The 22,859-nt window shown below is 28.6% G+C and overlaps 2 protein-coding genes and 1 pseudogene across 8 annotated transcripts in view; 1 reads left to right on the top strand and 2 right to left on the bottom strand.

Annotated features, from left to right (window-relative positions):
* Positions 1–22,859, bottom strand: part of LOC149891818 (uncharacterized) — a 143,139-nt gene that overhangs the window by 31,740 nt on the left and 88,540 nt on the right. The gene's annotated exons all lie outside the window — the stretch shown is intronic.
* Positions 4,796–22,771, top strand: LOC149891822 (endothelin-converting enzyme 1-like). Of its 7 annotated transcripts, none has more exons than XM_090079639.1 (16): positions 4,796–5,498; positions 8,835–8,888; positions 9,370–9,504; positions 9,586–9,645; positions 9,755–9,885; positions 11,566–11,785; positions 12,130–12,228; positions 12,325–12,402; positions 12,564–12,690; positions 12,934–12,988; positions 13,063–13,130; positions 13,253–13,350; positions 13,562–13,627; positions 14,032–14,124; positions 14,259–14,335; positions 22,369–22,771. In XM_090079639.1, exons 1-16 carry the CDS (start codon positions 4,872–4,874, stop codon positions 22,484–22,486), a joined length of 2,106 nt encoding a protein of 701 aa, XP_089935765.1. In that variant the 5' UTR covers positions 4,796–4,871; the 3' UTR covers positions 22,487–22,771. The 7 variants fall into 7 exon arrangements, with proteins under 7 accessions (XP_089935765.1, XP_089935764.1, XP_089935770.1 ...); XM_090079638.1 differs by having other exon boundaries at positions 4,797–5,498; positions 12,528–12,690; XM_090079644.1 differs by lacking the exon at positions 4,796–5,498 and adding an exon at positions 7,332–7,350 and having other exon boundaries at positions 12,528–12,690.
* LOC149891823 (uncharacterized) lies at positions 17,742–18,693 on the bottom strand (annotated as a pseudogene).

Raw genomic sequence — 22,859 nt, 5'->3', positions numbered from 1 at the left:
CAATTTATAAAACATTCATGGCGATTATCCGCATACCATTTTTTGTATGTTAAAGATAAGCAAGTGATGTAGAGTAAACTGGGGTAAGAGTAACTGGTTTAGCTTCAAACTCGATTATTTTTTTAAAGAAAAAAATTTTTTTTTTTTTTTTTCAATTTATAAAGAACTTTAAGAAATAAAATTTTATATAAAATTTTTTAAAATTCTCAATTTTATAGAGAATTTTGAATAATACAAAAGTTGTGAAAGTTATTTTCGTAGAGTTTTAAAAAATTGGTTTTTTTATGAAAGAAAAACTTTTTTTCCCTTATAATCAGGGGAAAATAAACTAATTAAATTTTGATAAAAATAAAGATTTTATGAAAATCAAAACTAATCCTATTATACTAATCCTGTATATTTAATTTCTACTAAATATACAAAAAATATCTATTAACTAATTAAATTTGAGTTATTTCATGATTTGAAGCACGTCGACGGCACTTTTTCAATCGAAAAATCTCTTCACCAATTTTGTATTTTTTAGGTAAACACGTTTGACAAACTCAAGACTTGTGTGAGGGTGGCGTTTTCAATTGGTTTCTGCTTATTTATTTTATTTCTGTTTTAATGTTTAGTTTGTTATTTGTTATTAAGTTTAGCTAACGAAGGTAAGGGGAAGTTGGTGGGATGGTTTGGGTTAAGGTTGTTTGGATTAGGTGTACGGAGGTTGGTAATGAGGTTGATGGTCTGGGGAGTACTTGGTTAGGTAAGGGCGAGGTTTGGGAATAGATTAGTTAGGAATGGGCTAGGTTTAATCTAAAAGGACTAAACTTATAATCGCCGTCCTCAGTATATTCTATAATATAATAAAACTCAAAAAATGTCCTATTAATGTGTAATGGTAGCACTCTTATTCTTATAACTTTTATATAATACAAATAATATTCTCTTACGCTTCTTGCAGTGTTCAATACTGTTTATTTCAATTACTCCTCTTTCTTTTATATTTTCTTTTATTACAAATATCTCTTCTTTAATTAAATCTTTTGGTTATTCTCCAGCAATCAATATTAAAATCTTCTTCTTTTCTTCTTTTATTCAACTGCTTATTAAACTGCTTATTCATCAAAATACTCTTCTTATCACAAAATTCTTTCTCTTCTTTAAAATCCTCTTTAAATCTCTTAAAGCTCTTTTCTCATAAAAATCTTCTTTTAAATCTCTTTAAAACTCTTTTCTCATAAAATTCTCTTTTAAATCTCTTACTCTACCTTAACCATCTCTTCTCTTAACTTCACTCAACTCCACTTAACTGTTAGACTCCTTCTTTTTTGAGCTTTTTTTTTTTTTTTCTTGTTTTCCTGTTGCAATATCTTTTCAGTAACTTATATGGCAGGTTGATGAGTCTTCGTGTTTACGTCTTTTCTCAGTTGTTTTTTAACTTTTCTTCTTTCCGTTTTATTGTCTACTTACGTGATAGATCGGTGAATCATCGTGTATAAGTCTTTTTTGATCGTTGTTTTTGACTTTTCTAATTGTCGCTTTATCGTTTACGAGTCTTCGCGTATACGTCTTTTCTCAGTTGTTGTTTTTAACTTAATTCTTTTTGCTTTATCATTTATTGATGTGAAGAGTGGACGAGTCATCTTGCATGTGTCTTTTCTGATCGTTGTTTTTAACTTTTCTTATTATCGCTTTATCATTTACGAGTCTCCGCGTTTACGTCTTTTCTCAGTTGTTTTTAACTTAATTCTTTTTGCTTTATCATATACGCGTCTTCGTGTTTACGTTTTTTCACAGTTGTATTTAACTTTTCTTCTAACGCTTTATCACTTATTTATGTGAAGAGTTGGTGAATCATCTTGTGTATGTTTTTTTTTTATCGATCGTCGTTTTTATTTTAGTTCTCCCTCTTCACACTTGCAATTAGAAGTTTTACATTTGTGCCATATGTTGTTTTGAGTTGGCTCCTTCCCAAACTCTGCAACACTTTTTGGTACTTTTGATGTCTTTGTCTTGTCTCCGTTTTTTTAAATTTTGCACTTGCTGTGTTTCGTCTAAAGCTTTACTACAGTCAATATTGCGTTTCTTTAATTGCTTTGTTTTTTTTGGTCTCATTGCTTTAGCTTGTCGAGCACCTCAGATGTACTTAGACATTGCCCTACAACTCTTGGAATGCTGACTGGTTTTTTGGTTTGAAAAAATGGTGGCGCTGTAAAACATTTTTTAAACTACCTTCGAGTCTTTCTGTGAAGTGCTGCAACACTTGATACATTTGAACAGGAGTCCTTTGTGTTGTTGTTAAATTTTGAAGTTGGCAAATTGTTGGAGTTGGATGCTGGCTGATGTTAGATAGTAATGTAGGCTGAGATAAGGATGATGAAGCAGGCTCGGATGAAGATAATAAAGCAGGCCGAGATGGTTCTTGATATGATTGAGCAATTTGTAATTTTGATTGATCACTTCGCTAATATTAATTGGAAACAAACCAGTGTTCTGAAATCCAGCGATTATATGTCTTTGTGTAAATGCGTCAACGATGCCACAAAAATTTTTCTTATAGTTGAATGAAACTTTCTTTTGTTAATTTGATGAAATTTGGAGCTGCATGAAATTCTGTAAGTAGCTTTCGTGGAACTCGTTTAATGTGAAAATACACACCTACGTCTAAAGGTTGAAGTATGTGGAACGAATGAGCAGGTAAACATATAACCCTGATGTTATTATCTATGGAAACAAGTGCAATATCGTAAGTGACATATGTGATGTGTCTGTCCAAAACTAGAATGTGAATACCTATAACTGAAAAAATTAAGTTAAATTATTGATCAAGCTACTTAATTTAAGAACTTGACCAATTTGACCAAACTTATTAGCAGGATATTTTAAATACGGTGTTTGGTGGTCCCCCAACACACCAGTCTTTGTAAACTAAGAATGGTGGCAGAATGGTAACGGCTGCGTTGACACAATTACCACCTGTGTAATTACTTTTTTCACTATTACCGTTCAATTTTAAAAGGCGTTTAGCGCCTGCGAATTTTATGTTATTTGCCTTGATCGCGTGAAAATCCAATTTTGTCAATATTCTAATAATTGCACGAAGCGTTATTTTTGAAACTGGTTTCAAGAAATTGTTTTAAAAGTGTTTTGAAATAACTGGTTAGTTTGTTTTCGGTACAAGAAGAAGCCTTGAGAGACGATATAATGCCTGCCACTCTGACGCTTAATTTATGACTTTATCGTTTCATGAAACCTTGATATCATTATCGTCCTGGTATATCGTTCGGTGAAAATAGATGACTTTAATTTGTAGATACTAAATAACCCTTAGTTGTTTTAATCACATCTGCAAATGTTCTGCCGAATCCCCAATCACTTAAACTGAAAAGTACTAAAACAAGAACAAATTCAAACGCTGTACTTAGCACGGTTGCTGAACCTCTACCAAGTGATTGGATTTTTTAGTGTATAATTTGTGAAAAGCTGCCTTTGGTATCTTGTATGCCTCTTAAACTTTACATAGTGATACTTCGCCTTTTTTTGATTTCTACAGCAAATTCTAATTGTTTTTCAGTGTAAGTTGTTTGGGTTTTATCGAATATGAATCATATTTGTTTTAAATTTTTTTTAGATAGATAGCAAAGGCTACCATATTTATTTAAAGGCTACCATGATAATACTTTTACCATAATAATAATTTTATAAAGGCTACCATACTTATTTACGTTTTAGTTAATTATTAATAAACTAAGCCACTCTCATCTTAATGCATAAGTGTGAACAATTACTTCGGCAGAAGGTTCGCAGATATCATCGCATGGGGGTTATTTAATATCTACAAATCAAAGTATCTACAAATAAAAAAAAAAAAATTCAGATGTTAATTTGCATGTTTACTTTTCCAACGATAAGCCTTTCCTCGGTTTTCCTCTCGTGATTTTTTTCCTAAACTTTTTCAAAAGTCAATTTTGAAGAGAGAATCTTATTTGTCAAAACGTTTCCGACAAAACTGCTTTTTTAGTTTAGTAAAATTTAATTTTAGCTTTTTTAGTTTATCAAAATTTAATTTTGGCTCTTTTAGTTTAGTAAAATTTAGTTTTAGCTTTTTTAGTTTAAAAAAATTTAATTTTAGTTTTGAGAACTTGAAGCCTTTTTTAGAAACCTTTTTTTTTTTTTAGAAATCTTTTTTCTTTTTTTTAATAGCTTGAGAACTTTATCGTTTGCTAAAGCAAAAATAAGTTTAAAAAAATAATTTTTACACCATACGATAAATCAGAAAATTCTCTACAATACGGTGTCACACCTTTTTAAAGATTTAATGTATATACATTAAATAAATGTAAACGAGACAAAATTTAAAACTTTTCTTTTTTTTCTTTTTTTTTCTTTACCCCCAGTTTACTCTATGTTTTTCCAATAATTGAGTAAAAGCATTGCAATAAGATTTTTTTAGAATGACTTTTTAGAATATATATTTACAGTAAACTCTTATAAATTATTTTTAAAATATATCTTTATAATAAATTTTTACAATAAAATTTTAATAATATATTTTTAAATTATTTTAATAACAAATTTATATGTGCAACATTCTCTTGCAGAAGAATTAAGTCACATTTTATTTCGAATATTTTGTTATAATGATGTCAAAAACAATCCACCCTCCACAGGACGCTTTTTATGATTTATTAGATTTTTTTTTAGTAGAAAATTTTTTAAAAATTATATCAATACTTGGCGCTCAATCAGGCGTGTAAAAAATTATCTACCAAAAGATTAAATGACCTTATGTTTATATCTAAGTTTGATTGCTCGTAAAAGTTGTTCGACCGTGTTTAATGCGTTTTTAATAAAATAGATTGATTTGAAAAAACGTTTCTTAGGACATGCATACTTGGTGCTCAGTATTTCTGGTATATTTGTTTATATACCATTTAAGTCACAGTTATATTATTTGTAAACGAATACAATCTTCTAAAAGAGAGTTCACCAAATCGACTGTATGTGGCTCACCGGTGTGTCATCATATTGCTGATACCATCAAAAAAGCTTTAAACGAGAGTGAGGAGCCTTGTAACAATTTTTACAAGTTTGCATGCGGTGGATGGATCAAAACGCAAGAAATTCCTAAATCTGAATTTGAATTTAGCCCTATGGTTTTTCTTAAAAGAGAAATTGAAGATAAAATACGACCGTTACTTGAAGAGAAACCTGATTCAAACGAAAATACAGCATTTTTTAAAGCTCAGGTCTTTTACAAATCATGCATGGATAATGAAACATTGGATGCATTGGGTGCAAAACCGGCTTTAGATTACATTACTGAACTTGGTGGCTGGTCTATTTGTAATAACGAAGAATGGAAAAAAAAATCGCAACAATGGGATGTTTACGATGTTTTAAAAAAAACACAGAGCAAATTTTTTCCGGTACCTCAATCATCTAACATCCAACCATTTTTTAAAGTTCAAATAATTGTAGACTCACGTAATTTAACAAAGTCTCTAATTCAGGTATTAATTAAGCATGCATAATGTAGAAGTATAGTTTGACTTTTTTTGTTAAGAAAAAAATATTGCTAGTATCAACAAAAACATATCTAACATCTTATTACATCATCATTTAATTGCAGCTGTAAAGTGTGGTTGAGATCAAAAGGAACTTATTAGAGAATTCAAAAGAAATGGAATTTTAGAAAATCGCTTTTTAATGTTTTAAGACATGCTGTGAAAAAACGACACTTAACAAAAAAAAAAAAAAAAAAACAGTTTATAGGGCTGAAAAATGTTTGTAGGTCATTTGGTAGCGCTAATTTTTAGAGGTCTGTTGTAACTGAAACTCGGTTCTTCATTCAAGACTTTTGCAATATCTTTCTATAATTTAGCAGTTCTTTAATAATGTGCATCTGAAAAAAAGAAAGTAGCTGTAATTTTTGTCTTAATTTATGTCTTCCACGTTTTTCGGAACATAAATCTTAATATAGTAGGACATTGAAAAATTAAAAGGACATCTGTCTACAAAAATATACATTGTTTGTTGCTTTGTTAGGGCGTATAAGCTTTTTCTATACTTTTTTAGCAATTTTCAAATCCTCGGAAAAAAGCAACTAAGTTTTTTTTCTTGAAGAAACTGGAAAAAATAACTAATAAATAAAATCATAACTCTTGAGCTTGTTTATATGCACTGATAAACTTTTTATCAGTTTACAGAACTTTTAAGCTTCATATAAAGATGAAGCTTACTTTTAAGTATAGCTGCAGGGGGATTTAGCAAAGCTTACACCAGAATAATATGCTATTTGTAGGTAGAGCATATGAACCAATCATATTCATTTAATAATTAAAATGTCGGCCAAGGATAAAGAGGTTATTTGCAGCCACGTTTTTTTTTTCTCTTTTCCTCTGCAGCGATGAACGAAAAAGACTGGTGCATCGCAGTTGTTAATTTGTTTTAACAAGGAGATCAACCTTCAACTGTAATACAGAAGCTGGGACTCACAAGAAATCAATACGAGACTGAGTTCGATACCTACCACAGGTTTCTTAAGACTGGATCTATTGAAAGAAAGAAGAGGGGAACTTCTCTTCAATCAGAAGCTTGAACGAAGGCAATCAAGTTGAGGGAGAAAATTTATCGAAATCCAGCTAGTTCCCTGCGGAAACTACAATATGATCTAAATTTATCACAAACTATAATTCAACGCATTGTTAAAGACGATCTACATATGTTAGCATTCAAATATCGGAAGAATAAGCTTTATGCCGCAAGTGGTCCTCAAGAATGACTCCGACAAGAAAAACTTCTGAAAGCTTGGCACATGGAATTCAATCCAAAAGATTTCATTTTTAGTGACGAGAAAATTTTCACGATTGAAGAGAAATTTTTACTCCCAAAATCACTGCGCGTATGCTTCACAATAAGGGCATCACATACCATCTTTATGTTTCCTCTCTTAGGATCCAGCACCAGTGATGATTTTTGCTGTCTGTGATCTGAAATTTGCGAATCTAAGTGTGAAAATTAATCTAAATTATTACCGAGAAGAAATTCTTTACGGCTCAGTCTTTCCATGGGCAAAAGCAACGTTTTGAAATAAATCATGTCTCCCAGCAGGATTATACAACCAGCCAAACTGCAAGGAGCAACCAGACCTTCTGTAGGGAGAATTTTCATGATTTCATTCCTAAAGAAGAATGGCTGGCTGCATCTCCAGATATTAATCCCAGTGATATTTTTCTATGGGGCATGTGTTGGAGCGGTTCGTGCCTAAACTCCATCCCTGGCAAAACTTTGATCAAGACGTCATCGTGTCGATATGTGTTTACTCATATTCAAAGAGCTTTAATTTATTGATTTAGGAAAAAGGTGGTTTTATTGAACACTTTCTCCAATTTTTCAATGCGTTATATTGTTCTTGTATTTTTCACAAAAGATTGTTGCTTCTTGTCCATTCTCTAGTGGCTGTATATTAGCTAGTGTAAATTTGGTAATACCACAGTTAAGCGGCCTAAGATAATTCACGGACTTATTGTGGATCAATAAGAAGCAACACTTTTTTCAAAAAATGAGTTATTATCATTTTTATAGTCATAAATAGTATGCGCAATAGAAAAAAAAAAGATATTTAAGCATAGTTCTTAAAATTGGAGTCACAATCTTAAAATCAACTTACAGCAAAATGTATTAATCACGATATTTTGAAATTATACAATGACACATGATACGCAAACTGACGCTGAACCAATAACGCCTAAAATTTCAAAAAAGTGTTCAGTGATAATAATGATACAATTAGTAATTTTGATGATAGTGATAGTGATGAAGACTCTGTTCCTGACATTGAAAATAAAGCTTCAAATCAACAGGTAAACATTTACTTTTATCTTATGGCTTATTATTATCTTGCACTTAATAATATTAAAAAAATAATAAAATATTTGTGACCTAGATTTTGTCGTGCTTTTTCTTTTTACTTTTGAATAAGTGCTTTCAATTTATTTTTTGACTCTTAGGATTAGGTCTCGGTGTTTCAACTTGTAACTCGCTTGTAGGCTGTTACAGTAATTCAGGATATTCAATAGAATCTGTAACGTCAACAGATTTGATTGGGATGTTACTCTAAAATAAATATATGATATTATAACAATCCTCAACGATAAACTATTTTTTTTGAATTATAATATTAAGTTAATATTATAATTCAAAAAAAATAGTTTATCGTTGAGGATTGTTATAATATCATATATTTATTTTAGAGTAACATCCCAATCAAATCTGTTGACGTTACAGATTCTATTGAATATCCTGAATTACTGTAACAGCCTACAAGCGAGTTACAAGTTGAAACACCGAGACCTAATCCTAAGAGTCAAAAAATAAATTGAAAGCACTTATTCAAAAGTAAAAAGAAAAAGCACGACAAAATCTAGGTCACAAATATTTTAGTGATAAAACTAAGAAGTGAGTCCCGGCTAGAAATTTACGATCACTTTGTGGTTCTAAAAATAAATGCACGGAAAAATTGAATAATATAATTGAAATAAAGATTTTTGATGAATTTTAAAACTTCGGATCATTGGATTTGCATAAAAGTTATCTATTTGGATGCATAAATGTCGAAAAAAAAAAGTCTTACAGAAATAAACAAACAAAAAAATGAGCCCAGTATAAATTACAACGCAAATTATTTTACGAATGTTAATGGCCAGACCATTAAAGTATGTAAAAATGAATTCCTAAATGTTCATGGGTTGCAACAATTAAAAGGCAAATAGAAAAAATCATAGTTATATAAGTGCACTGAAATCAAAAATGCACTCTTTCAATTTTCAATTTTAAGTTATGTTTAGATTGCACGATCAGGATTGGGTTTACCAAAGAAACTTTATTTCACTAATAATCAGGTAAATAATAATCATCTTTGTGTATGTATATATATATATATATATATATATATATATATATATATATATATATATATATATATATATATATATATATATATATATATATGTATATATATGTATGTATGTATGTATGTATGTATGTATGTATGTATGTATGTATGTATGTATGTATGTATGTATGTATGTATGTATGTATATATGTATGTATGTATGTATGTATTTATGTATGTATGTATGTATGTATGTATGTATGTATGTATGTATGTATGTATGTATGTATGTATGTATGTCTGTATGTCTGTATGTATGTATAAAAATATATGTGTGTGTATTTATCAGTGTATATATTGAGGTTTGTATACTATATTTTTACTATAGGTATGTATATGTTTATGAAATATTGTTACAGTCTAGTAAGACTATAAATAAAAAATATTTATGAATTCACTAGTTCTGATGAACTTATTGCATATTTTAGTATAGTAAACACTATGTTGACTTAATGGTGCTTGTTGCAAAACTGCTAGGGTTCACATGTAATGAAACAGATCCAGAAAATAATGTCACTGCACAAATGTATTCAATTTTCCAGTTTGAGAAAGGAATTGCAGAGGTAATATCAGTTGAAGTGACTTCTGAATTTCAGATTTTAACCTATAAAGTCCCATAATTATCAGATAATTTTGCATTTCAGATAAAAGAAAAAAGTATTAAACTGACTAATCTAATAAAGCTTCAGGCCGATGTTCCCAATGTAAGCATACTTAACTTAAAAGTACCCAATCTCTTTCTGTGTTTTTACATGAACTAATTGTGTTTATCCTAAATGTTTTAATATTTTTATGTAAACATGGTTTGTTTAGTTTGATTGGAAGGATTATTTTAATAGTATATTGCCCGACAGTTACAGATTATCTCAAAATGAACAAATTTTAGCACCGGATGCTGATTATCTTAATAGTGTCACTAACTTAATGAATGTAACAGATAAAAGGTATATTTTTTATTACAATAGAAAAAATATATAGATATAAGAGAATAGATGCAATAGATAAAAGGAGGGCTTTTTTTATATGCATATGAAAACTGTAGATATCAGGATGTCTATAGTTTTTGCATGTATGTTTAAAAAGCTTGTTTCTTCAATTTGAACCCCATTACTCTTAGCCTTATTAGAGTGACAGGGTTTAAACTATTTTGTGCATACCTCAATTGTTAATTCCTGGGCAAGAATTTTTTTGTTAATATAGAGAAGAACAGAATATTATGTTGAAAGAAAAAAACAAATTTTCTTAATCTACCTAAAAACTACTCTAATAAGGATGTGAAAAGTATAATACTTAGTTATAACCAGTTAGGTCAATATATTGTTTCTTGTTCAAGTTTATGCAATTATGTCAATTAGGTCAATATATATTTTTGTTCAAGTTAATGTACAAATCTTTAAAAAAAAAGTAAAACACCAAACAAAATTTTCAGATGTAATCAGGGTTGAGCTAGTTTTAAGCCAAGTTACAGTAGAAATTATTTTTATCAGCAAAATCTTTTCACAAGTAAATTTGAAAAAAAAAAATTTAAAGTTGTGATTTTTAAAATTTACTCATAAGAAGATTTTAAAAATTCATTTTTTTTTATCTTCTTTATTAACTCTATTTGTGCTGCTTCAAGCATTAGAGGATTGTTAGTTTATTTTTATATTAGCTATAAAACTATTTTATTTGATACTACTTGTGTTAACTATTTAATATTATCTACCATATTAAAAAGTTAATATTATGTTAAAAAGAGCAAATAGTTTGATATTTTTTTATTTTTCCTAAAATTATTTACATTCTTTTAACTTTCACATACTTGGGTAAGCATGTGCAAAATTTATATAAGCATGGGTTAAGTTTAGGGAAAAAACTATTTCACTAAAATATCTACAGCCCACTGGGGGTTACCCTGATAGCTTGGCAAGGTAGATGTAAATCTTAATCTATGCAACATTTACATATTCTTACCTACTTTTATATCTACAGTTCAGACATAAAACAAGTAAGTTTATCCAAATAGTAAAACTAAAAAGGACAAGATTTTCTAATTCTGCACTCAAGTGTGCTATTATTGAGATATGCTAATCTTTATGCAAATTTTTATATAAGAGAAGGGTTGGGCATTGGAAAATATTTTCCAAATAACAATAATTTTAACATGAAAGGTTTCTTCATCACAGACTTTCCCACAGGGATAGAAGTAGTGATGATCATTGGTGAATGTCAAACTAAGTTAGAGGTTTGTCTAACTGAAGTATGTTTCTGACAGACATCATGCCCAAAAGAACTTTTTTTGATGTAAAATCATTAAAAAAAGCATTAAATTAATTTTTTCCTATATAGTTTTTCAGTGTTTTTATGTTAATAAAGTCTAAAAGGATTATCATTATTATTAATCTCTTCATATTAATGCATTATACTCTATACCTTTTTCTTTTTAGTAAATGTTTTTAGAAAAACAAACTGAAAGAATCTATGATGTCTAATAGATTCTTATATATGCTGGATATCATGTCCTATGAGCTAAAAAAATATTACCTGCTCTGTGATTTTTAATTAAAAGTTTACAAAATATTTACTTTATAGATAGCATTTTAACTTAAACAGCTCAGTTATCTTTTTCATTTTAATTTTTCCAGACTATTATCAAGGTATATTTTATGGCATATGTTGAATGACAAATTGGATTTTCTATCGAGAGGTTTTAAAGATGCAAATATACAATATTATAAAAATATATTTGGTTTAAAAGATCCTGAACAATGGAGAACTTGTATTAGGTTAACAAATCAAAACATTGGTTTACCACTTGATGCAAAGTTCATTCAAAAGTACGTTAAGGATGAAAAAATAACTAAGGTTTGTTGAATTTAGAAATGTATTTTAATTTTTTTATGATATTTTAAACTAAAGTGTTACAGTCTTTTATGTTGGATTTATAGTTTTGGTATTTAGTCAAATGTCAATTAAAATTTTAAATGATAGTTTTTAGTCAAATGTCAATTAAAATTTTAAATGATAAAAACCAAGAAGTGATTGCTATATATATATATATATATATATATATATATATATATATATATATATATATATATATATATATATATATATATATATATATATATATATATATATATATATATATATATATATGTATATGTATATATATATATATTGCTTCCTATTGTAATTATGATTTTTAGATAAAAGAAATGTTTGATAAATTTAAGAAAGTTTTTAAAACTCAAAATTTGGATCAAAAATGGCTTGATCAAATTACAAGAAATCATATCAATGAAAAAGTATTTCAATTTATTTAGTTTTACTACATTTGAAAACAAAATTAAAATAACACAAATGAAAAGTTTTCAAACAAAACATGTCATGTCATTTTTCAGGTTGATGCCATGATTGCCAAGATTGGATATCCATCTTACTTGAAAGATAATAAATATATTAACTGGCATTATGAAAATGTAAGAAATTTTTGATAAAAATAAAAAGTTTTTCTTTTTCGCCCAGTGATTAAAAATATTTGATATTTTACTAGCTATTTATTTATCTATTTATTTTTGATGTGTTTGTTATTTCATTATTACAGCTTACATTTAATAAAAGTACTCCTTTCCTCAACAAGCTTAAAATTGACAGCTTTAATCGCTATCAGTTGTTTAAAAAGTTAAATTATCCAATTAACAAAACTGAGTGGGATGTTCAACCGCAACATGTTGGAGCTGTATACAAGCAGATTTCCAATCAAATAGGTAAAACATCTTAAAATTGATATTTTTTAAAACATTTGTTTTATTTATTTTTACTTATTTTTTTCTTCTTCAAATAGTTTGTTGTTAATATTTGACTTGAATTTAGTATAGTATTTTGAGAAAAGAAAAGTGGCTTTTTTACAAACATTTATGTAATTCTGCATTTTTAACTAAAACAAAACTTTTTAAATTCCTTGATAAAAAATTTTACTACAAATTAACATTTATGAGCTTTTTTTTTAGTTATTCCAGCTGGATTGTTACAGCCACCAATTTTTCAAGTAGGAAAAGTACCAAGGTAACTTATTGTTAATGATAAGTAATGTTTATTTTTTAAAAATATGTGCTTGATGCTTAAACCTTTTGTTATAGTTCTCTTAATTACGGATCCATTGGTTCAATTATTGGTCATGAGTTAATCCATGGTTTTGATAGTAGAGGTAAAAATTCCAAGTTGAAAAAGTTTATTATTTTTTGTTTGTATTTTGGTGATAAAGATTTTTCTAAAATTTACCACTTGAGAGATATTTTTCACCAATATTACTTCTCCTTTAATCACTAGGTAAAGATTCGTGGTCTTCCAATAGTTCAAAACAGTTTCAAAACAAATCCATATGTTTTGAAGAACAATTCAGCAAGTTTAAAGTGGGAAATCATACGGTAAACAGAAAGAAAAGTTATAACAAAAGAGTTTTTTTTTTGCAAAAAATTTGTATTTAACTAATTTTAATTATACCTCTTAGTATTAAGTTTAAAACTCTATAAGTTACAATTTTAAAGTAATCAAGGTTTAAAAAACTTGTAATTCTAATTCAATTAAAGATTGCTGTGCTGAATCTGAAATTAAATCAAGTGTAAATATATTTTTCAGCTAAATGGCACATTATTACTTAGAGAGATTATTGCAGATACTGAAGGCTCTAAGCTCTCATATGCTGTGAGTTTAAAGTTTATTTCTTTGATTATGTGAAAATTCACTTGTCTCATAAAATATATCATAAATTTATTGTGATCAATCTTTACCTTGTTGTACTTTTTAACAAGCCAATTTGTAGATGATGTCAAAAACTGGAAGCAAGCATTTTGTTTTTCCATATTCTGATACTTGTGAAACATTGAAAGCCTTGATAAATCATTTAGTCAAAATTTTTAAGTGTTTAATTACATTTGTAATAAACATGAATCATAAATGCTGTATCACACAAAACTTTTATCATAATTTCTGATTGCAACAGAAATTATGATAAAAGTGTTTGTTATTTCAAGAATTTTAGTTCAGATATTCACTAATGGTGATGAAGAGAAATTTGACTAATGTTGAGTTTTTTTTCTTTTGTGTAGGCTTATAAAGATTATTTGAGTAATAATAGAGACATTGTTTTACCAAAGCTAAATTACACTAATGAGCAGTTATTTTTCATTGGCTTTGCACAGGTATTTTGATTGTAAACACAAACTTTAGAGAAAAAAATTTAATTATATTTTTTGATCCATTTTTAACTTTTTAAGTTTTTCACTACTTCCTCTTTTTTTTCTTTTTTCTTTTGCTTTAACTTTTTTGCTTTTAGGGATTTTGTATAATATCTACACCGGAAGCTGAATATTATAGTTCTCTAATTTCCAGTCATCCTCCGTGGGATTTAAGGTAGACTTGAATATTGTAGTAATTTTTCTAATCCGTTGTTGTTTTTTTTTAAAGTGATAGATTGTTTATTTTATTCAAGATTCAACATTGGTACAGTCAAACTTTCAAAGTTTCAGCTCACTAACATTAAAATTTCAGAAATTTCTAATCAGCATTTTACAAAATTATTTTTTAGGAACTATTTTTTCTATAATCTTAAATTCAAGAAGTTTTTTTTAGGAATTGCTTTTGAGAAAGATTGCCATAAACTATTATAAAACTAAATACAAAACAATATCTGTTAACAGTTCATTAAGTTCAGAAGTAGTTTCTATCATTCTTCTCATCTCATCAACTGAGACATATTTCCACTTTTTTATTCAGATTCTCTCTGCTTTTTTCTGCAAAAATCAGTGTTTTGATGGTTTTTCAGATTGAAACTTGGTCTGTAGTCTATCATAATATTTCCAGTGTAGCTGTAGGAAATATTGTGATAGGTAATTAACTTTTAATTAAGTTTTAGCAGTATTTTTAGTTAAGACCTAATTTGTTAAATATCATAAACTCCTCTCTGAATTGTCTCTCAATAGATTTAAGAATAATTTTTTGTAAATAAATACACACTAGTAACAGAATTATTGATAAATTTTGAAAACTTAAATTTATCATAATTTATCAACAATGTTGAAATTCGTTAAACTTCGAAAAAAAAAAAAATTTAACGATTATGAAGGCCTATATAAATAAATGCAAGGCTCTTAGTATATCTTTTGTATATTCTGTATACATAAAACTGCAGTTTATGCTTCAACTCTTTTTTATTTAAAAATTAGAACTTAGAAGGGCAGAGATTACTAGCATAAACCAAAATAGTTATCAGTTTTCTTCACTTTAAGTCCATCTCTTTGACCTGAACAATTTTTTTTCCAAATATAAGGGATTAGAATAGGAGTCTAAGAGACTGGAAGGGAAGAGTATAATAGTACTAGCACAGCCACATACTAGTTATCACTTACCACTTCACTTTAAAATATAGCTTATAGAACTTGAAATTAAAGTCATTTAACTTGAACAAATTGAGCTTAAAACCTGAACGTCACGCAACGTTCGTTTGTTTACTTTTCATACGCATTCGTTTCGCTTACTCAAATGATTTCAAAAACGGTTATATTTTTGGAAGCGAATTTGAAACCCGTTAGAAATTTGAAACAATTTTGAAACATTTTCAAATTTATACAAATTTTTACGACTTTGAAAACCGCGAAAATATACTTTATTCGAAGTAATACGATTTTGAAAACCGTCTAATTAAATTTTATATAACTTTTAACAACTTTGAAACTCGTTCACAAACAGTTTTTTGCGACGTCGAAGCTTCGTCTTCGACTTTGAAGCATGTCGACATGATTGTTTTATCTCTTGTATTTATTCTAGTATATACCAAATATACTGGAATATATGTATTTATTCCAGTATATACCAGATAAAGGTTTCTTAATTATTCTTCATGACCACGTGACCACATAGTGGTCACGTGGTCATAAAGAATAATTAAGAATATAATGCAGTATAATAATTATATTGCATTATAAAGCATATTTAATCTAGATAATTTTTTAAAAAAATTAAAAATTAAAAATGACAAGATATGCTCAGTCTAAGCAAGAAGCTCTTCGAGAGCACCTGTATAAATTTTATTTAAAAGAAGGATTGTAAGTGGAAGAAAACCGAAAATCATGGATACCAAAGTGATGTGAAAATTAAAAGTCATGTTTGGTCAATTAGAAAAAGATTCACAAATACAAGTAGCCAGATCATTCAAATGTTCTCAGCAATGATGCAAAAACTGATGCAAAACACATAAATAGTTAACTAGTATAAGAAAAAGACAAAAAATTGTAATTCCAAAGCGATCAGAGGAACAAAAAGCTGAAGCAAGGAAGAGATGTGGAAGATTGTATTGAAGTTTTAAAAACTTAAGCTGGGTTTATGATGATGAATCTATTTTTACGTTAAGCAATAGTATTAGTAATAGAACCAGCAAATTCTATATAAGCAATAATAAATTGGCACCAGAAGATGTAAAGCACATAAAAGAAGAAGTTTGAAGATCATATAATACTTTGGATATGCTTCTCAGAAAAGAGTTTTTCAAGTCCTTTGAATGAATGAATCAGTACAACAACTTAAAGGAATGTATGCAAAAAGGAGTGATGCCATTTGTAAGACAACATCATGCAGATAATAATTGGATATTTTGGCCAGATCAAGTAAGAGCTCATTATGCTAAAAGTGTGATTGACTACTCACAGGTAGTTTTAGGTATAAAATGATGTGACCCCGGAAGTTTCAATGGATTTAGGTTACTAATACCATATGTTTTAAAGATCTAACTTTAAAAAAATCTAATGAGTGGCCCTTTTTGAGAAAATTTGTTTTTAAAATTTAAAAAAATTTTCATTATATTTTTTAGGATTTTTAATGGTTTAACTTCTTTAATTAGTATTTAAATCAAAAGTATGCTTGATAATACAACGTTTATTACTATTTTTTGTTAAATATTACAAGACTACAAGATTTTAGTTAAAAAATCAATGACAAAAAATCTTTTATTAATATATAACTTTGATAAGGTTCTTTGATTACAGGTTTGCACTACTAAACACCTCTGTAATTCTCTTGGTTCTTGTCAGATGTTTTTTGCTCATTTGGGAAACATTGAACCTGTTGATGACAGGATTCATTTTAGCATGAGCTGCTTCAGAAGCCTGCTCTGCATATCTTCCAAGAGAATGGCCTGATCTGGAGATAAAGTCTTCTAAGTGTGCTGTAATAGCATGTACTTTCCAAGTGACAGTCAGATCCTTTTCAAAATACTATAATAAAACATCAATCAAACATTTTTAAATAATGCTGCTTGTTGTAATAATATTTCTTTAAGAAAAGTATTTTGTATAAACTATAGTGAAATATTAAAAAGTGTACTGGGGCAAACAATATTATTAAAAGCAAAAAGAGACATTCTATAGCCTACCTCCTTATAGTATTCTTGGGTAACCACATAAGATTGCGTAAATGCCTGAATTTCATCTTTGTGATTGGAATTCAAACAGTTTCCAAATGTTCCTTGAACTACAACGCGGAACTTTTGCAAGGGTTCTAATAGAGGTAGTAGCTCTACTGGTAACAGATTGTTCAGCTCATCGCACTGTTCTAGTATCCGTTTTAAAGTATTTCCTTCATAAGTTCCACCATGATATCCTTTTCTTATACATTCTAAGCTTGAAACCCACATCTCAAACTCGGGCCACAATTTGGTTAGAAATGATAACATGATTTACAAAACCCATCAGCATGTGAAGTTCTGGCAAAGGTATAACATCTAACACCAACTTGGACTTGTCTTCTTCCTTGATCAAACATGGCTTCACAACATTCTATGTAAAAAAAATATTTATTAAAAACTGATAAAATGTAGAGTTTTTTAAGGCAAAACTTTATAAAGATCTTCAATTATGTTCATTAAAGTCACCTTGAAGTCCTGCATTCTTTTGTGTGGCAATCCCGCCTTGTAATACAGTGTATACCAATCATCTAAAGATCTCAAAGTTCTGAGATCTCCAGCAGCAATAGTTGATGTAACTTCACACCAGGCACAGGAATATTTTCCTCCGTGAGCCTAAAATAATTTATATAAGGCTCCTGAATTACATTTTATCAAGTAATACATGTGTATGTGTTCAAGTAATGTAAAAAGTATAAACTTGGATTATAATATATTATACCGAAATTCCCAACAATATGTTGATGATTTTCATGTCTGATGCAAGAGAATATTTGCATTTATGCAGATTTAGGCTTCGACAATCTGCAATAGGTTGTCATGGGTTTCTTGTAAGTTATCTGCATATGCAAGAGCGACAGCCCCATTGATCCCAGAGTATGTTCCTTTGTCCCCCATGTCATCCTCTCTCTCTTGTTCTGGGTCAAATACGTTACAGATTACTTTCAATGAACCTCCACCTAAATTGCACATGCAATTCAGGGATTATTTTACTAAATAATAGATTAAAAGAGTGCTCAACTTATATCTATGTCCCTCATTTTTAACTTTGGCTACCTGAATCAATTCCAACTCTGACAAAAGTACAGTGGTAATTTTGACCTCTGAAATCCATGACAAAGTTGAGAAACTCTGTAAGGTCTTCAACATAAGCAAGGTCTCTTGCAACTACTTTTGTTAGCCTATTGTTTATCTTCTCTTCAGCTTGAATGGTCTTGACAGCATAAAAATCTGATAGGATCTTGCTCCTCTCATCTAGTTTTGATTCAAATTTTATACCGCATTTTTGAAGCCCCTTTAACATTAGCTTATTCATATATTGACTAAGTCCTAGTTTGTTCATAAGGGGCTGGATCTCTTCAAATTTCACTTTCCTGGTTTGTTCACTTGGTTTTCCAAGGGTTACAGGAATTAATGATCCTCCTGTAATAAAATTTATTAATTCGTACATACATATTTAAAAATGGCTAATGCTAAAAATACAAAAAGTGTCATTTTACATTTTATTTATAGTATAATAAATAACCTAACCTGTTGAAATATTGATCTCTTCGCCGAGGTTTGTCTGTGAAGATGCATAAATGTTTTTGAGCACAATTGAAGTAACTTGCTGTTGTACCTTTAATGATCTGCTGCTTAGCAGGCTTGAAACATTTACCTTCTCCTGTCCAGGAGAACATTTGTGAGGTATACCTTTACCACGATTGCAAAAGCAGTTAGGACATAAAAGAAGAGGTTTTTCTGATTTTGACTTTTCTATTCTAGCTTTGGTTTTCCTTACATCTTACAATCCATGGATTTTGCCATAGCGCAGACTGTACACTGTATGCTACAATCTCTTCCAGATATGAAAAGCATTAGATCCCCTTGCTTCCAGTTTTCAATAACATTTATTGGAATAGAATTATTGGAAGTCAGCTTGTACATGTATGATTTGCAAGATGAACAAATTCCTAAGTAGAATAAAACTGCTGTTATGGATTCAGAATAAATATCTACTTTTAACAAAGAACATTGTTGTGAGTGAGCAGTAAGAAATGTTTTCTTTTTATAAAATATTTTGTTCAATATTCTGTCAAAAGACAGTATTGAATTGATAATAATACTGAACATCTTGTACAAAAAATGTTCAATATAAGTTTTACCTGTTGGATACTCAAACACATGTTTTGAATAGCTGGGATTGATATGATCTTTGATCAATTTTTCCAGTTTCAGGTTGATGGGTATACATTTTAAATCTTTGAGGTGGCAGCAGGCACAAACCAGTCTCTGATTGTCCTCATGACTTCTCTTATATTTATTCTTTTTAGAGAGTAGACGTGGCATAACTTTTTGGTTCTTTAAACTACTTTTGCAGATTTTATTTTTTAGTTTTGCGGATTACCTATTTAAGGCATATAAGTGTATGTGTTGTTACATATTTAAGTTCAGAGAGTGAACATAAGAAGAACTGGATTTATTGCAGATTGTACTGACTTCCTATTGTTTATAAAAAATACTATTTTATTTTAATTCATTACAATATTGATAAATAAATGTAAATAATAAAAAAAGCAAATGTGTGTGTCTACATAGGACTATTTATGCAATATGGCTACAAATATTGATATAGAATGGGAAACAGATTGCAATTTTTTGCTTTTTAACTCAAATGTTGTAGTCTTGTTATATTTAACAAAAAATAGTAATAAACGTTGTATTTAGTAATAAACTAAAAGTAATAAAATAAATAGTATAAAACGTTGTATTATCAAGCATACTTTTGATTTAAATACTAATTAAAGAAGTTAAACCATTAAAAATCCTAAAAAATATAATGAAAATTTTTTTAAATTTTAAAAACAAATTTTCTCAAAAAGGGCCACTCATTAGATTTTTTTAAAGTTAGATCTTTAAAACATATGGTATTAGTAACCTAAATCAATTGAAACTTCCGGGGTCACATCATTTTATACCTAAAACCTATATTTGTGAACTGTGTACTTGAACGTAAAAATGATAATCCTGTAAATGTACCAGAATGTCGCCCAATAGAAAACTTTTAGGCTATTTTAAGGCATAAGGTTCCTCAAAAACTTTTAAGGTAAAATAACTCTTAACAAAAAACCAACTATATTCTGAGACAGACCAAGGCAACAATATTTAAAAAAATAAATAATTTTATTAGTTGTCATGGTTACCAATGACAAAAACATTTTTGGCATAAACATTCTAAAATGTTTGTGCCATCCCGGCCATACTATCTCAATAACTAAAAGCATTTAGAATATGAATTTTTGGCAAATGGTTAACAGGATGCTGATCTACAAACTGAACTAAAACTACTGAAATTTCTAAAATGGTTTGTTAAAAAAATAAGAATTCTTTGGATCAAGCTTGTATGAATAAATTTTTTTTTACAACATTGTAAAAATTTAGTTCCAATTGTAAAACTAGATGCAATAAATATTTGCTGAAATTTTCATACAAATTGAACATACCATCAATGAAATGGAATGGGGAGGTCTGGGAAGGCCTCGTGTTCAAAAATTTATATATTGAGAAAAACACTTTTAAATATAATATTCACAATTGTACCAAATATTTTCAGTCGAAATCTCAAATTAAAAACAGTTACTTATATGAACATGAACTAGGTTCATATAGGTTACTTTCTTGGACATTATCGGCATCTTTTCTTTATTTTGCATTCCCGAATAACTTTTCGTTGCTTTTTTGATGTCCGATTTTGATATTCTGCAGAAATTAGACGTTTTTTGTTCATGATTGAAGAGTATATATTCCAGGAATCGTATTCATCTTTTCAAATAAAAGAACACTTGCTTTTCTTCCAATATTAAAATTTGAAACAGCGTCATAAACTCCTAATTCCAACTGTGTAAAGGAAGCATACTTTGTCTTGGTTATGCGCTGCCATATCACCCCATTAAAACTTTTCATTTTGGTATTGGTTCTTACCATAAAAGCATTTTTTTAAGAGTTCTTCTTGAAATAGATTTTTAAATATATAGGTTTTAAATGACTGACAACTGAGAGTAGAAGACCAATGCCTGGTTTGTAGGTAGAGGCTTTGTTAACTTTGTTCTGTTTATAACGACGCCAGAAAGATATCTCAGACAGCATCAATCATTGTTTCTTTTGCAATAACTTTAGCACATTCACAGACAGTTTTTGTAATTGTTTTTAGTTATTGGTTTAGGGATGATCATTAAAGATATAACTTTTTCTAATCTTGAAAAACCTTGACTGGCTTTCAAATTTATGTTCAGCGATAAATTTCGTGCCAGAAATATATTTTAAAAAAAGATTTTTTTAAGAATCTTGAGGGGTCTTATAATGTAAAACAGCAAGTATACAAGAATAAATGGCAAAAAATGTGAAACAACTCTGCCAAATTATCGTCTTAATAAATTGGATATGAACCTAGTACAACGGCTTTTTCCATCAGTTAAGTCAAAACTTGATACTGTAAGGCGAAGAGAAGTCATCATAACTAGATAAATGTTTTAAAACAAACTATAATTAAGCTTTAAGAAAACTCTTTGAATTTTAGTTTTATCTTAAAAATTGAAAGAGTAATGAGCTTTCAAACTTTGTCCCATTTTTTAGCTGTAATCCTTTGTTATCTTGTTCGCTTTCCTGGGTAAAACTGACCACTGTCGGCGGGATCAATTTTTAAAAGTTTTAGAATTTCCGAAAAATTCGTTACGAAAATTCCGATATTTCGAAAACCAAACTCCGAGGCTTATTTTATTAAAGTTTAAGACTTGTTCTATTGAAAAATATTTAAAGCTGTTTCATATAATTTGATGAAAAATTTCAGTTCTTAGCATGTATATATCAATCTTTTGATTCCTTGTTTAAATTATTCCTCTAATTCAAAACTTTTTTTTGTTGTCGATGTGCAGACACTGTTAAATTTAAATTTTTTATTTTAAGTTGATAACCTTAAGATAGTCAGAGTTTAAACTGTTTTTCATATTTACAGAATTATTGGTACTCTATCGAATTCCAAGGATTTTGCTAAAGTATTCCGATGTAGAGAAAAAGCAAAAGAAAAACAAAGATTTTATATGGACCCTTTACAAAAGTGTGGCATTTGGTAAATAAGTGTGGCTATTGGTCAATTAACAGTTTAGTTTTTAATGAGTAAAAGGATTTCCTCATTCAAAACTGATTAAACTGCACAGTAAGAAAAACGTGTTATTGTATTTTTCAGAAATATATTTGTATCTTGTATATAATTTTTTTTTTTTTTTAATATTTTTGTATCTTTAAAAAAATATGTTTGGATTTGACATATCTTATCATAAATTTTACTTTATTTGGAATAATTAATTTGAATGATTATATTTAAGTTTTGTGAATAAAAGATTATTTTCTTCTGCAAATCTATTTATTTGATTTTTATTTGATTATCCGTTGTATGAAAATCTACTTTAGACAATATCATGATATTGGCAAGTTCTTAGAATAAAA

Source organism: Hydra viridissima, unplaced genomic scaffold, assembly GCF_058129835.1.
Source record: "Hydra viridissima isolate aposymbiotic clone 2 unplaced genomic scaffold, HvirCarnegie_v1 scaffold_2, whole genome shotgun sequence".
In the NCBI taxonomy this organism is placed as follows: Eukaryota; Metazoa; Cnidaria; class Hydrozoa; order Anthoathecata; family Hydridae; genus Hydra; species Hydra viridissima.
Note: the sequence above shows the minus strand (reverse complement) of the source record. Positions and strands in the feature narration are given on the sequence as shown.

Coding starts and splice junctions, on each gene's coding strand:
- LOC149891822 (XM_090079638.1), top strand. CDS start 4,872: ATGCATACTTGGTGCTCAGTATTTCTGGTATATTTGTTTATATACCAT. Junction 13,131..13,252: donor CCATGGTTTTGATAGTAGAG/GTAAAAATTCCA, acceptor TTTAATCACTAG/GTAAAGATTCGTGGTCTTCC. Junction 13,628..14,031: donor GCTCTAAGCTCTCATATGCT/GTGAGTTTAAAG, acceptor TCTTTTGTGTAG/GCTTATAAAGATTATTTGAG.